This window comes from Phlebotomus papatasi, chromosome 3 (genome assembly GCF_024763615.1).
Source record: "Phlebotomus papatasi isolate M1 chromosome 3, Ppap_2.1, whole genome shotgun sequence".
In the NCBI taxonomy this organism is placed as follows: Eukaryota; Metazoa; Arthropoda; class Insecta; order Diptera; family Psychodidae; genus Phlebotomus; species Phlebotomus papatasi.
Window position 1 is genome coordinate 36,605,258 of NC_077224.1, and position 16,868 is coordinate 36,622,125.

Consider the following 16,868-nt stretch of genomic DNA (forward strand, 5'->3'; position numbering starts at 1 on the left):
TCATAGCCCCTTAAATTTCTTATTAATATTTAATTGGTGATTTTTGAGGGATAATTTGGCATAATTACAAATTTATAGGTTTACGCATAAGTTCATCCGAGTGCGAAAACTTGAAATTAAATTCACTTAAATCAAAATACAAAACTTCTCATGAATTTAAACATGAGACCTAAGTCTACAGGAAACATTTTTTTGCTGAAAATTTAACATAATCAGTGAATTTGAACCAAGTGTCTGATGTTTTAAATTTAAAACATTATTTTGAAAGTGATATAACACAGAGTCTGACATGATACTACCAATACCAATAAGGTTACAATCAGAATTGATCAAATTATGTTTGTCTTTTGCTCGTTTTACAATTCTACGAGGCTCTGTTTGACACAATATCTAAACATATTATATGTTATTGTGGTTTTAAAATTGTAAATTTCAACGTATTTGATCTAAACCGCATATTTGTAAATGCAAATTTTCTTAAAACTTTCTTCTTTTTTTTTTTGAATAAAATATACTGTATTTTTTGCAACAAAGAAAGTAATACAGATCGAGACATTTTTTTCTAATCATTTGCTTACACAGAAAAAATATAAAATAAAATGTCATAACTATTTTTTTTCTTAGCCTATTCTATGTAAATATATAGCAAACCTACGAAACATAGATCAATTACATGGTTCATACTCATAGCAAGATTTGTTTTAAACGAATAAGTATTCTGAATTTCTGAAGGGTTTTTTTTCAATTTTGCTGAGTGCTTAATTTACGTTTATTAAAAAGAAATATCGTGATATTAAAGTATTCGTTTAAGTTTAAAAATTTATAAAACAAAAAAAGTGGTGACAAAACGTCTCAGGCTTTGCGAAGTGCTCGAATTCGTGATTTAGATGCTACCCCTTAAAAAGTACTTTCGCATCATTCACCGTTTACGGGTTCTCAACTGATTTAAACCGATTTATAATTCACCCGAAAGATCCTACAAAATAATTTTAAGGCTAATAAAATTGATTTTCCGACAAAAATTACTTATCGGTTCATAACCGATTTATTACCGGTTCATAACTGATTTGAACGAATTTATATCACTCAAAACATTTCCCAAAAATAACTTAGGACTAATATAATTGAATTTCGAATAAAAATTAGTTATCGTTTATGAACTAGTTCATTACCGGTTCAAAACCGATTGGAACCTGTTCAGTTCTGTTGGAAATTCCAAGACCTTTCTAACGATCCCAACCATGACCCAAATCGCCTGATAAATGCGCTCTCTTAGTCTTTTTTTCACTTTTGAAGTTGAAAAACTGTTATTAGGAACGATTCAATGGAATTTTCACACATGGTCAATTGTCCGCCTGGGTAATCTCTAAAACATATCCAATAGTGAAAAAAATCCCACGACGCGTTTTCCGGCAATCTTAAAAAATCATGGTTTTGTTGAGGAAGGGGAGGGGTGAGGGGAAAATGAATCCTTGTGTCGACTTAGGTCCCAAGTCGCTATCTCTCACCGTTTGACCTCTAGAGCTGGCGACAGCCGGACGGATAGACAGATAGACGAATAGACGGGCAGACGGACAAACAGGATGACGATATTTCTCAGAAATGTCGAAAACGCTGTTGAAATGAAAGTGGTCTCCGGGGGTCGAAGATGGAAATTTGGGGGGGGGGGTAAAAAAATGAGGGATTATATATAATAAACTCAGGTTAATCTTGGAAAATATTTAGCTTAAAAATTTTGGTCGAAAAAAAATGAACTCTACTGCCAAATTGTATAAGATAAATATTCTCGAGGATCAATCTGAGTCTTTTTGGGCCCTAAAAAATATTATGCAATCTTAAAGTATCTACTACACGCTGCCACACCTCGGGAACCACATTTCTCAAATATCTTCGCGTTACAGATGATTTCTGAAAAGTGATGTCACATTTGAAAGGGACGGACCAACAATTCATTCTAAAAACTATAATAATTGGGAGAGTGACCTGCTTACGCATCGACTGGTGTGGGCTCCAGACTGTCGCGAGCTTCCGCACTACATCCTAATACTTTCACGACTCACAACGTACTGGTTACTGTACTCACTGAGATCGTACGATCGACTAACTCTAACACCGTCGTCTTCTCATTCTTTACCCGAATTTTTTACTCCCAAAATTCAATTCACAATCGAATTTTTACGTATTCCGAGTTGCAAGCACCCCGAGTTGCACGCATTTCGAGGTCGACCGTAAAGAATCTCAGCTACCATAAGCTTATCTGGGCTTATCACTGGTTTTCATTTTTGGATATATTTTAGATATTACCCAGGCGGACATTTCGTTCTTAGACGAAAATACCATTGAATCATTCCTAGTAACGGTTTTTCAAAATCAAAGTTTACAAAGACACTAGAGAGCGCATTTATCAAGCAAATGGGGTCATGTTTGTGCTCATTGGAAAGGTCTTGGAATTTTCGACAAAACTGAACCGGTTCTAATCGGTTCTGAAACGGTAATGAACCGATTCATAGCTTTTTATGCTTATGCGAAAATTAATTCTATTACTTTTAAAACTATTTTGGGAGATCTTTTGAGTGATGAATCGGTTCAAATTGGTTGAAAACCGGTAAATGTAATCTTTGGAAATCAGCCCTAGTGATTCCAATTCCAAAAATTAATAATCTTATTAATCCGTCCGATTATAGACCCATTAGTCTGATGCCTGTACTTTCGAAGGTTTTCGAGGCTCTACTCCTGGAGCAGATAACCTCTTATTTAAATTCCGAGGGTCTATTGGTGGAGTTTCAATCAGGCTTCCGTAACGGGCACAGCACTACAACTGCACACCTTCGTGTTCAAGACGACATTTCTATGTCTCTTAACAGCCGCAAATTTGTTGTTTTGCTTCTTCTTGATTTTACTAAGGCATTTGATAGCATATCTAATGACCTTCTTTGCCACAAGGTTTTCACACTCTTTAAATTTTCCTCATCGGCCATATCTTTGGTGCAGTCTTACCTCAATGGGCGTACCCAGAGAGTCCGTGTTGGCAACAACTTATCGGACCCTGCCTGCTTATATTCTGGTGTTGCTCAGGGCTCACTCCTAGGCCCACTGCTATTCTCACTTTTTATAAATGACTTACCATCTGTCCTGTTGAATGGCCACTATCACCTTTACGCGGATGATTTGCAAGTCCACATTGATGGCGACCCTTGCGATCCAAATCCTACCTTAGCTCATATGAACACAATTTCTCTCTCGAATTGAAGCATGGACTCTCGCAAACGGACTCTGTTTAAATCCCAAGAAATCTCAGGCATTAATTATTTCAAAAAGATCTCTTGTCACAGACCTGATTCGACTCACTGTTCATGGACAGATCATTCCAATTGTTAAGCGTGCTCGCAATTTGAGGTTGATTTTCAACTCTTCCCTCTCTTGGTGTGACCAGATCTCTCACATCAAACGAAGAGTCTACTGTAACTGTACACTAATGACATTACTGCGCTTTCGTGAGGTAACCCCACAGAATACTCGTCTTATGCTCGTGAGAGCACTACTACTGCCCATAATCATATATGAAGCAGAGCTTTTCTTCGATGCCGACTGTGAAACAATCAGGAGGCTTTCTGTGACGTTCCACAACTGTGTCCGGTATGTGTGTGCTCTACGTGCTCGTGATCACATTTCACGGTATCGAAACATTCTGGTTGGCTGTGATCTGCCTTCCGTCCTCCGTTTGAGAGCTGTTTTATTCCTGTTCCGTTTGATTACTTCTCGGAGGCCGGGATACTTAGCATCGCTCCTGGCTTTGGGGACTTCGGCCAGGCAGCGGGGACTCCTGGTTCCGAGAGCTCAGTTGAGCCAGCTTTCGCGTACTCTTTTTGTCAAGGGGGTTGTAATCTACAACTCCCTTCCACCTCGCGCTAGGATGTCGCAGGCCGGCATTTCTGGTGCCTTTCAGTCGGGGTAGATTTTCTTTGTGTCTTTTTTTCTCTTTATTTAAATTTTTCTCACTTTATCTTGTTCTCATTTTCTTTTTTTTTTCTTGTATTCTATTTTCTTCTTCTATCTAATCAGACATTGTAAGAGGGACGGACCCTAAGTATGTTTGATTTAAAACAAATAAATAAATTCAAATTCAAAACATTCAAAAAAAGAGATGGCAAAGCGTCCTAGCTTTGCGGAATGCTCGAACTCACGAGACAGAGCTCACGGTGAATTAGTTTTTTGCATAATCTTTTGGAATCACTGATCTACTAGAGATCAAATTGATTAGTAAATCACAAGAGCATTTGAAAATCAAAAAATCGGTTCTTAACCGATTCATTACCGATGAAGACCGATGCAGCCGGATTCTAATTTGTAATACTTTTCTAAAAAATCAAATTTTAAGCAAAAAGAAAAATGAGCCTTCCAAAGTGGTTGACCTTTGACCTTCAATAATTCAAAATAGCGAATTTTCCGGTCATAGGTATGCTTGGGCGAAATATTCGCCAGGACCAGATCTAAAACATATCTAAAAATCATTGAAAAAGCTTGGGCCAATTTTGAGAAAAATCAAAAAAAAAAATACTTTTAGGGAACATCAATTATTAGGGATGTAAAATTATTCAAAAATCGGTACCTAACCGGTTCATTACAGATGAAGACCGATGCAGCCGGGTTCGACATTGCAGTACCTTTCCCAAAAATCCAAATTTAACTAAATCGCTTGAAAAATGAGCCTTCCAAAGTGGTTGAACTTTGACCTTCAATAATTAAAAATGGCGAATTTTCCGGCCATAGGTATGCTTGGGCGAAATATTCGCCAGGACCAGCTCTAAAACATATCCAAAAATCATTGAAAAGGCTTGGGCCAATTTTTTGCAAAATTGGAAAACCCTCATTTTTGACCTCGGGGTCATCGAAGACCGGAAGTCGATATCTCTTACCGTTTAAAGCTCCAGAACAGTGAGAAGTAGAACAAAAGTCGATTATATAACTGCTCTCTCTCTTTGAGTTTGAGCAGTAAAAAAATGTTGCGAAAATACTTTCGTGGTATAGTATATAAATCTCGAGTTTGTCATCCTTTTTTTTAGGCTTTTGAATATTTTGTTTTACCCTTATTCCAATTTCCTAATTTCCAGACCAACTGAACGAGAGGAGACTGAACGTGTTATCAGGACGGCTCTCAAGGAGATTATGATGTCAGTGGATCTGGATGAAGTGACATCAAAGTACATCCGAGGACGTCTCGAAGAGCACTTGGATATGGATTTGGGTGAATTCAAGTCATTCATCGATCAAGAGATGCTGATAATTTTGGGTCAGATGGATGCTCCAACTGAGATCTTTGATCATGTATACTTGGGTTCAGAGTGGAATGCCAGCAATCTTGAGGAATTACAGCGCAATGGGTAAGTTGATGTTATTTTTTGTGTTCTTTTTTGCTGGAAGGAGAGACATCAGTTTTGATTTATTTATTTTTTTGCATAATGGCGCTTGCAGTGTTCGTCATATTCTCAATGTGACACGAGAGATTGACAATTTCTTTCCGGGAATGTTTGACTACTGCAATATTCGTGTGTATGACGATGAAAAGACGGATTTGCTGAAGCACTGGGACAATACTTTCAAGTACATCTCAAAAGCCAAGAAACAAGGTAGCAAAGTACTTGTGCATTGTAAAATGGGAGTTAGTAGGTCAGCATCTGTGGTGATTGCCTATGCCATGAAGGCGTACAATTGGGACTTTGACAGGGCATTGAGGCATGTGAAGGAGAAGAGGACGTGTATTAAGCCCAATAAGAGTTTTATGGCACAACTTGAGACGTATCAGGGGATGTTGTATGCCATGAGGAATAAGGATAAGTTGCAGAGGAGTAAGAGTGAGACAAATCTGAAGAGTACGAAGGATGCTAGGCTATTGCCGGGCAGTGAACCAACACCACTCATACAGGCTCTAAATGGGGCAATGGGAGGTGGGAATTTGTTGCAGGTGTCCGGGGTGGATTTGAAGAAATTGGGCAGTAGACCAAAAAGTTGGTCACCCAATAATGCAGCTGATGGTCCAGAAGTGGTTCTGGCTAAGCCACAGTCGCAGAGTTTGGAGAATTTGGGACCGCCAAAGGGGGGAAAGAAGGCGGCAGGAGGAGGAGGAGGAGGAGGAGTAGGTGGTAGTGGTAGTACGAAAACTGTTAGATTGCCCTGCAGCAATGGTCAGAACTACAGTGTGTCGCAGAATCAGGTGGTGCATCTGCAGGAGCACAATCCAAATAGTCAAATCTTCACTGAATCCCTCGTTGTGCCATCTGTGAAGTCCATTGTGAGTGAGTTGGAGTCCACAAATTCGGGGATTGTGAAGGTGGTTAGGGAGAAGAAGGCACTCAGTTTGCATCTGACAGTGACTGAGGGTGAACGGGGTAGTAGGAAGGAGACATGGGATCCGGGTGAAGGAGGAGGGGATCTGGGGAAAGAAGTTGAAGAAGAGGTAGATGACAGCTGTAGTGTTAAAAGTAGTGTAAATACAAATAGCACTCAATGTGCTGAAAAAAAATGTGATAGTCCACAGGATGATGGACCAAATCTTCCAGTTGACACCATCAAGTGTCCGGAAGCCGAAGTGGACATTTCGGTGGCTGGGCATGAAGAAGATGGGGTGAAAAGTGAGCCTGGTACTGCTAAAGTTCCGGGTAGAGCACAAGGAGATCCATTTTCTTCCCAACTTGACAGGGTTTTTGATCGGGAGGAGCGCAAACAGACCCGTCTTGGGACTTTCCCACCAACTCATGCTACTGTCGTGGAATTGTCCACGTCACAGGAGAACGTTGTGTCACGCAATAGTTCCTGGAGTAGTGTAGATTCAGCTGTTGTCTTGGGGTATCCGGGAGATGTGAGAGAAGTACCCTCGAGACATTCTTCTTGGGGTTCTGGTGATACTCGAACACTTCCATCGCGCAATAGTTCATGGGGATCATATGATATTCGTGTGACACCTCAGACAAATGCCCAAGATCCTGGTCAGATAGTTATGGGACAAAGTGGGATATTCCCATATGATCGAGATGAGATTCCCTGGCATCCGGGAACGGTGAAACGAACAAAGCAGAGGCTTGAGGAGAGGAATTTTGTGAAGAGAATCTGTAGTGATGAAAAGGCAGAGGAAGAGGCAGAGAAGCCAATTCCGCAGGCACGGAGTCAAAGTGAGGAATTTCTGGCCAGAAAGTCTTCCTTTCAGCTCATACAGCTGTCAGCTTCAGCACCAGCGGCTACATCTGGCACAATGGAGGAGGAGGAGTCTGGGAAGAGGAATCTCGCCAATCGTACTCTAAAGTATCGTCATTCAATGGATGAGACCACGGACAAAAAGCCCACGAGGTATCATACACTGAAGGAGGGTGAAGAGTGTCCGTCGGGTCCGAGTGGAATGGTGCAGAGCCTAAAGATGAATTTTGAGGCTAAAGCCACTGAAGAGGCGGGAAGTGGAAAGAAAAAAGGTCGATCTCTGCCATCATCTCCAATTGCCATTCACATTGGTGTCCAGGACAAGAATACCCGAACTGTCCAGGTTGCCCAGACACCCGCCGACGAGACAAATGTCCGTGGGCTCGTGGATAAGTACGAAGTGGCCAAGATGCGAGCTAAACCACCGCCAAATCATGCAAGACAGCGTCCAAAGTCCGTACTGGAAGTGAAGACTTTCCAAACTCCCGGACTTCATGCAACAAAACCTCTTCTCATCAATCACAGCAAAATGACAAAGTCTCTGCACTGCCGGACGGATGAATATGCCAGACCACCGGTGCCACCGCCAACAGTTCGCAATGCCCTCCTCCTGCCCAAGACGCTGTCGAAGAAGGTGCAGCAACAGCAGCACGGAAAGACGCATCCTCTGACCAAACTGGCAGTTGGGAAGAGCTACACTAGTGCAGCAGCGCCCTACAACACCATGTAAATAAACATGGGGTGGTGCCCCATGGGATCTCTGCCCTCTGCAAATAAAAACAAAAAAAAATTTATAGGTAGTAAAATTGCCAGTTCAATCAGCAATAGCTGTATCGGGAAATTTTTTAAAGAAACTTTTTTAGAAAAAAAAAACTTTGACAATGCAAATCATTTGGAAATTGCGGTTTCTGCATAAAAGCTTGTACTTTTGTAAATTAATCATACCCTACGATTAAATAGATGGATTTTATGGAGAAAATAGCTGGAAAGCATTTCGAAAATTTTGTACTTTGTGAGTTTTTCGTGATTTCTCAATAAAATTGCGATTCCGGAAGTATTTTATCAAATTTTGCAAAGTTATTATTTTGGAACTACAGTAGACTCTGTCAACTTCGGTCATTTGGGATCGAAATGTCACCCGAATTAGGGAGAAATTCGGGCAACAAACTTTTTGAAATGCAACGATTTTTTGTTCATCTGCATGCACTGCACATATTAAGTTTACATACTCAGATATATTGTAAATTTCATGAAAATCCCTTAATAATGAAAATCACATCAAAACTAAGACAAACCATGGTAAACTTAAGGATATTTGCTTCATTCGATAATCATAATCAAACTTGAAAAATGTCAACAAATTTTTTTCAAATTTAACTGCCGCCCGAATTAAAAAGTAGCCCGATCTTAAAAGAGCCGAATTAGCGAGAGTCTACTGTAATTGGAACTAATTAATTCTGGATAAAATTAAGCCAAGACCTCAGAATGAACCTAATTCTGTTATTTGAGACACACTATCTTAATTTGCAGTGAAGATGAGTTTCGATTCGGGCAGCAAAATCCCGAATGTTCAAAATTCTGAAAGGGATGAAATTATATGGAGGACGTGTACAATAATTTCCTAAGACACAGAAAATTTCCCTTTGCCTTCAGCAAGCGCGGGTGCAATCGTAGGAGTAGCTATGACACTTTTAAGAATTCGGGATTTTGGCTTTCGGGATTTTGGTCTATTCGGGATTTTGACCGAGACCCATTTATTCTAACTACACTCAGTCCCGGGATTAAGCACATTTTCGGGATCGAAAAAAATGCGCGAAATGGCATTATACATCGAGAAAATTTGCATACCCGCAGGAGATTTCTTTTGAATAAATCTGCCGTAGAACGCATTTCGCGCGGAATAAAAGTAGTCAGAACAAAAGATTCAACTGTTTAAAAGGAATGTATTAACAAATAGTAATTTTTGGCCAAAGTTATTTAATAAATTGTTAGAATATTTAAAAATTTCACCTCAATAAAAGAAATTAGAGTTTTATTCTGAAAAAAAAGGCAGCGTTTTCAAATTTCCCGCGTCACACGATAGTATACATTAAGGCGTCTTTCAAAAATGATTTCAGAAATTGACTCCCAATGATAGGCAAATTTGCATAATTATGCATAATTTCGTCAGGTGCATAATTCCGAAGTGCATAATGCGGGGACTGAGTGTTTATAACCCTAAAATATAACGGATCATTGATTGCATTTGTACCAAATTTAATACACTTCTTAAAATGTTATTAAACTTGAAACATTTTGCACATTGAAACCTTTAACTTCTACTTCAGTCCTTCTAATTTAGCTTAAAATATTAGGGGAAAGTTCTCTCTCTTCGAACGTTTATGCCTTCGAATAATATGAATTTCTTTCACTTTTCCTGAAAGATTTCCACATAATTGTCACATGATTATCAATAATTGATAATAAGCTAACTAATATAATAATAATAATAAAAAAAGCTTCATCGTGGAAATGGGACCCAGAAGACTTATGACACTTCTGGAAATGAATAGATAAACTCGTGAAAAAAAAGATGGTTGTCAATTTGACACCAAAAAGATTCTTCATGCTGTCGTATCTCTGATCGCATACCTTGTCGTATTGCTATTGCAAAGCAAAAAAAAAATTAATGGAAATGCTTATGTCTCTTAGAACAACTTAAAGAAAATTCATATTATTCGAAGGCATGAACGTTCGGAGGGAGAGTACTTCCCCTAATAGGGTCGGAGGAACGTCTGTTCGACAGGGAACCCCTATTGACACTTTTGTCAAAATGTTGAAAATTATTTAATGTATCTAGTAAAACATAAGTAATATAACGTTTTTTCTGTAATATACCTTTTACTATAAACAGAGATGTTCAAATTTCATATCCCAAATGGTACAGAGTAGGGTGTCAATAGGTGCTGACACGAGTTCTCAAAGTGTCAATAGACGTTCCTTTCACCCTAGTTCAAATGTATTTGTATGTATTTACAAGTTTGTTTGAAATTGAATTTTACAAAGCATTTTTAGATGATTTGTTTTAAAGTATGCCATTCATCCTGGGATAAATCTTTAAGTGGTGAATCTCTAAATCTGCTTTTTAAACCTGATTCTTATTCTTTTATTAAGGCTTCAAAATACAGATTTTTTTGGTAATATTGAATTAAATAAAACGTCTTCACTCATCATCTTTTTACTCGTAATTTGAAATCTATATATCTGACACTAATTCTTTAACTTAAAATCTTGAGTTTATACTGGCTTCAGACCTAAGACTTAGCTATATGGCTTAACTGCTCTAATTTTTTATCAATCATGATTTTTTGGAAAAATTTAACTTATAATTGAATTATTAAAGATAAATAACCTATTAGTCCATTAAAAAGCAATGAAATTGCTCGCAATTTAAGATTCTGAGACCTTTGGGAACTGGGCTAAACCTCTAGCCTGAAGACCGCTTTACTTTATCTCAGAATTGGAGAGATATGGCTTTATTATTTGAAATTGAAATACTTTCGATTGACTTTTCACAATGTTACGAATTGCTTAACCTAGTCAAGTGGCAAATTGACCAGTAAATAATTATACAGTGTAGAAGTATCCAGAACAACTTTACAAATATTGTTATTTAATAGTTCTCAAGGGGTGATTAAGTGTGCTACAATTCACTTAAACTTCTATTTAAACATTTTTGCTTTTTCTTTCCTTTTAGTTCACTCAAATACCCGCTTAATCTCCTCTTGATAGTACCAGTAAAATAAATAAACAGAGCTTTCGGCAACAAAGGTAATTTTGAAATTTGAAGAGCAGAAGAGATCAAGAAGAATTATATATTAAAAATACATTTTATATTGATTTTGATATAAAACATTGTTTTAAGAATCATATTGAAAACGATTTAAGAGCAAAGAAAACTGCCTAAATGAAGCAATTTGTAAAAATTTGAACAACCATGTAGCTATTGCTGATTGAGAAGGCCTTATATAAAATTATATTGCAATTTTGGCGAAAAATATCATTCTCTCGCGCATTCTTTTTTAGTGAAAACAATCTTTTTGGACTTTACCAGATATAACAAAAAAAGTGCCAAAAGCATGGGAACTTGGCAAATGGCAGTTTTTTGAGTCTATTTTCCAGAAAAATGTAATTTCCTGGAAAATAATGGAAATTTTGAAAGTAAGAGAGAGTGAGGGATAGAATTTAGCATCGAAAATTAACTGCTTGTGAGAAAAATTACTGCATTTTTTGAAGAAGAAAAAAATCTAAAAATAAAATGTGGAGGAATTCGTCGAATTTTTAGAGAAATGAGAAATACTTAATGAAGACTGTCTTAAGCAGAAAAAAATTACATTTAATTTGAGGCAAATTTGTAGGATATTCTTCAATGCTGGAAGAGATTTTTTTTTAGATAAACTCCAAAAGAATAAGAGGAAAAAAACAAGTATTATTGTAAAGATGGAGATTGAGGAAATATTTGGACATTGCATATAACCCTTTTTTCTCTGTTTCCAATCGAACCTTTTTCCGTTTTTCTAATTACATTTTGACTTGCGCAATCAACACACAAGTGAACATATCGTCGAGGCGAAAGATAAATTTTTCACAGTTACACACAAAAGAAAAGATCAAAAAATAGAAAAATAAATCACTGAAGACGAGAAAGAGCTACAAAAAAAAAAGAATATGCTTGAAAGAGTTAAATAGCAGACTTGCATAATTTATAGTCTAAAAAAAAAGTAAAAATAAATTTGAAGAACAATCAATAATACTAAGAGCGATAAAATTTATTTCGAAAATATATGAAAATTTTGGGGCTGATAAGCTTTCTAGTCTTTTTTGTACCATTTTGTGAAATTTTATTGAAAGAAAAAAAAAACAAAAGTGACAATTTAACAATAATTTGAGGGCTTTTATGTGACCGTGTGTAATGTATTTTATGTCTTTTTGTATTGTAAATATGAAAATAAAAAGTGAGGAAAATGAATCTATGAGTTTCAATTACGTCTAGTGTGTTGTGAGACGACTGCCAGTGAAGAAAGCAACCACATGTTGCTGTTCAAAAATTCAAATTTCAGTAGCCGAGTGAAGTAAGCAGCAAACAGAAGAAACACTCACCAGAGGCGCTGCAATCAGTTTATGGTGGCTGTCTATTTTTATTCAACGCGAGTGGCTGGAAAATTGTATTTTTTCAGGTGAAATTGAATAAATAGTAAATCAATTTGTGTGTGAAAAGCTGCCTACATCTGAGGAGCATATGGTGAGTGCGAAAATCAACCAGGATGGGCACAATGAACTGGAGAAAATGCCCTCGGAATCCATCTAACCTCACTCGTTTGGGGAATCTAATGAAAATCTCTCAAATTGATTATTTTATTTATATTTGTGATTAATATGATTGCGTAAACAATGCGTGGGTGTTTTATCTTACGACGGGAGTCAATTTCACCACTCCCGGGCTACTTTTTTGCAAGCTAGAGCAGGAAAAGTGCGAAGACGATTTGACAGCCACTGTGTGGGGCAAACAAAAGACTCCAAGAGCGAACAGGAAGCTGCAAACTGTAGCTACTTGGTATTTGTTATTCCAGAGGGGTCGGAAAAGGGTGGATGGATTCTGAGAAAGTGCTCAGTCGAGTGAAATTTGCAGGGAGTCAGCAAAAATTAATGCCAGTTTTTTATTCCACCTTCCAGACGTAGGAGACAATAGCCCAATGGATCAGCCGAATCACTCAGTGGGCCGCAATCGTGGGCGACATCACCATCGCAAAGGTAAATGCCATACAGTTCAATCAATCAAAATTCACGGGCTGTCCAAGACTTCTTGTCCACGAAAATTTTTCTGTGATTTCCTTAATATATTTATGCCCAAAATCTTCCTGGAAATTCCTTTACTGTTCTCTGAAATCAGTGTACATGCATATTTCTAAGAAAAGATTTAAAAATTTCCTTTACGTGATCTGAGAATATTTGAGAGATTCGTAATTAGAATATTCTAATAAGATATAGGGTAAGTGTGCCAAATTTCGGCATAGTTGCATGCAAGCGCCAAAGCCTCAAGTTCGAATTCGAAATGTAATATTTTTAATACAATTTTTTTTTGTTGCTTTTTTATAAAGAATGTTGCTTGGAACCTACCTTGTAGACAGTTTATCTTCTTTATTTTCTTTAAAATAATTTGTAATACATTTTAAAATAAATAAAAATGTAGACATAGCATTGGTAGCCTATTCCGGCCACCTTCATTCTCATAGTTCCTTGCCCTTTCGGAATTCTTCCAATCCCTTTTTGAGAGCATTTTTGCATTGTATAATCTCATGGAAATTCAAGGAACAAAAAATGTGGCCGAAATTGCAAGCTGGCTGGAATTTGGTACACTTAATCTATAGGAATCCCGGCCTTTAGAGCGGAATTGGTCTCCTCTCTTAAATATCAGATTAATCTATTCCCAAAGTAAAATTGTAATATAATTGTAAACCTTTTCTTAATGAACTGAATACTTTTGCGAAAATCTTGGTTCTTCTGTTACCGTTTATATGACTAGGAGAACCGATACAGTATTTCTGGTTTTGAGTGTCAGAGAAGGAGGATGTGTAGCCTAGCCTGTAGGATGTGGTGTGGGATCTCGGAGACGTCTCGCTGGATGGCTCCTAGTTGCCTAAATGTAGCCCTGTCCTTTGCACTTAGTAGAGATATTTTCTATCGTTTGTTGCGGAAGTTAGAATGAAAGCTAAGACGATGATGACCGCATTGGAAGGGGATAAAAAGATGAAATAAGATGAATTTGAATTGAAATTTTATAGAAAACTCACCCTTCCACAACAAAATTGTTCTTTTTTGAAAAGTATTCAAGCCAAAATGTGGATCAAGAATTTCTTAAAAATTCTAGGATATAAGGAAAGGCTTTGAGGCTTCGCACTCACTCTGACTTCGAACACTTTATATTTTTTCTAATATTTCTTTAATGAAACTGACCCAATGGCAATGCATTTTAGTAGGTGGTAGGGAAAGTGCTCGTAATTTGGGACAGGGTGCATATAAAGTACCAAATGTTCTAAGTTTGAAGTGCAATATTTTCCATAGAAATGCAAGTTTGTTGTTACTTCTTTGTCAGAAGTGTTGTCTCTGATTTTTCTAAAATTAATCGTAAAAGTTTAGAAATGAATAAAGATGTAAACATGAATTTGGTTGCAATTTTGGATACTTTGTTTGTAATTTTGGACAAATAATCTGCATCAATATAATGCACATTGTTGTTCAATTTAAGAACTCAACTTATCAATTCCTCTTCCTGTTTATGAAGAGAAACCGTAGAATATTCTAAAGAGCCCGGAACCTACCATTAATTTATTTAAAAAAGGTAACTTCGGAACTTCCGGGAACTCCCGGAACTTCCGGGGCTCTTTTAACCCTTTTAACGCTTTTTGCACTCGCAGAAATGAAGGCATTTTTTTCAACCTAGTCATCACAAAAACTAAAAATTCACAACATTTAAAGGAAAAAGACACCAGTCCAAAATAACAAGCATCACTTCACTGTTGAATCTCTGACAAAATTGTCCACTTTTCACACGAAAATTGTAATTCACAAGGAAAATCTTACTCTACCTCTAATGAGCAATTCACTATTAACGTGAATTTACGCAATATTCAATGAATATTTAATAATATCACTTAAAATATTGAAGAAAAATTATTAGCACTTCGCTACAGTTAAATGAGACTGAAGAAAACAAAAAAATACTGCCAAAATTCTCGTAAAACACTGCTCACACTGAAGTTTCCACAAAGGAATTTTAAGTCAAATTTTATTTAAAATTGAAGGTATTTATTGTTAATAATCTTCTAAAAAGAATAAATATTTAGATAGAATAAATTACTTATTAAATATTGGAAGAAAATCCACAATTTTATTCAATTTATTTGTGGCGTCCGGAACTGCCCTCAAAGTGTCCAAAATTATAAGCTGGCCCATACTACAAGCACTTCCCCTATTAAGTCACATATTTCCTGAAAAACTTAGGTAAGATTCATTAAAGGAATATACGAGTTGGATTTCTCACTTGGTTGGCAAACAAAGCGATAGTGAGAGATCCAACTACAGTCAAGTGTGCTAATCCGGGCGCTTCGCTATCTGGATCCTTTATGACTAATCCACTTAAAATAATATTTTTATTTTTATTTCCGTAATATAGTCACTACAGTAACGTAATATAACTATTCAAGTTTGAGAAAAAGCAAAAATAATATTTTTACTCATTAAATAAGTGAGTGTAATCGACTCATTTCAATCTTGTACCGGCTGGGTTCTTCACTAAAAATTTTCTAGCAGTGATATTTTCGCTAATGACAGCTGGTTGATTGAAAACATTTATTGTTTTTTTCCTTATGAAAAAAGTATTTTAAATCCAAAGGTTTAATTAAAATTGAATTAGCGAAAAGGCGACCCAGTTAGTGCATGCTGACTTATTTCAGTATTATCATTATTTTATAAATTTTCTTTAATATAATATTTTTCATATTTTTTATATTATGTTTCTGAATGAAACAGTGAATAATTCTACGGATTTAGAAGAAGTAAAAAAGAATTTCATCAGTCCAAAAACAAGCGTTTAAGTAGCACTCTTCGGAAAACGATCCAGTTACCCCACCTTACTATAGTTGAGTAGCAAGAAATATCAAAAGTAGTTAAAAAAAAATTACTAAAACAGTGAATATCCCCGGGAAATTCAGAGCGAATGTGGCGATGCGTAGTTGTTAATCAGATGTTAGATGTTTTTGAAATATTTAAGTTTCTAAATTGACCCATTGAAGAAAACCCACACCACCACTGAGGAAAAAAAGAGGGTGCGATTAACTTTTTTTCCTCATAACCTTAACACTTCTTAGGTGTAAAAATATATCAACATTTTTCAATGTTAATTTTACACCTTATTAAGGGTAAAATCTACATAAAAAAGGGTTACTTTAACCCCCAATACACCTAAAAAGGGTAATATTTACACCGATTTTGGATCATTACTGCATGGTAAAATTAACATTTCCGGAATGTTATTTTAACTTTTTCGGATTTCTCTCAGTGACGGGTCGAAAACTTTGGAGTAAAACCTGATTCTCTTAATTTGAGAGATGAAGATTTTTCTGACGAACACCGGAAGAATTGAGGAGAGCATGAAGCCTGAAAGCCTTAGTTAGATTTTTCCACTTAGTTTTTTTTTGACGAATTGTTGAGAAGTGCGCCGAGTGAATGCCAGCTTTAGTGCACACTTTCGTAACTATTATATTTACCATGAGTACTTACTTTGTTACGAAAATAAAAAGGTGTGATTATAAAAGAATTTGTTATTGCTCGAACTCTACAGACAGGACTTAGTAAAAATCCTTCAATTTGGGATACACGTCCATAGTTTCTCATGGGACCCAAGGGATTATATTTTGGTAGAATTTTGGAAACCTAAAGACTATGGTTTTCTGGTGTTCCTTTTGTAAGACCAATCGGTTCCACGGCTAAAGACTCTGCCGTTATTTTGAATCGCTAAAGACTTATTGGATACACATATGCTTCATATTTTCCGAGAAAGAGTTATGAATTAGTCCATTAATTAATCGTATCGAGACACTTTATTTGGTTTTACAATGTAATCATTACAAGGTGCCTCGTGT

The 16,868-nt window shown here is 36.6% G+C and overlaps 2 protein-coding genes across 4 annotated transcripts in view; both read left to right on the plus strand.

Moving 5' to 3' along the window:
- The window catches only part of LOC129805524 (protein phosphatase Slingshot), a 63,365-nt gene extending 51,169 nt beyond the window's left edge, over positions 1-12,196 (plus strand). Inside the window, exons 7-9 of one of the 2 annotated variants that reach the window (XR_008752094.1) lie at positions 5,112-5,381; positions 5,473-7,985; positions 11,254-12,196. Coding sequence is in view for 1 of the 2 variants with exons in the window: in XM_055853489.1 (XP_055709464.1) it covers positions 5,112-5,381; positions 5,473-7,918 (2,716 nt within the window). In the remaining variant the exon portion in view is untranslated. Of the gene's footprint in view, positions 1-5,111; positions 5,382-5,472 lie in introns of both variants that reach the window. The other variant, XM_055853489.1, reaches the window with a different exon arrangement.
- Positions 12,197-12,322: 126 nt separating this feature from the next.
- Positions 12,323-16,868, plus strand: part of LOC129805527 (telomerase-binding protein EST1A) — a 67,435-nt gene continuing 62,889 nt past the window's right edge. For both annotated transcript variants that reach the window (XM_055853492.1, XM_055853494.1), the window contains exons 1-2: positions 12,323-12,469; positions 12,901-12,978. In XM_055853492.1, coding sequence (XP_055709467.1) covers positions 12,921-12,978 — 58 coding nt within the window. In that variant the 5' untranslated portion in view covers positions 12,323-12,469; positions 12,901-12,920. The remainder of the gene's footprint in view (positions 12,470-12,900; positions 12,979-16,868) is intronic.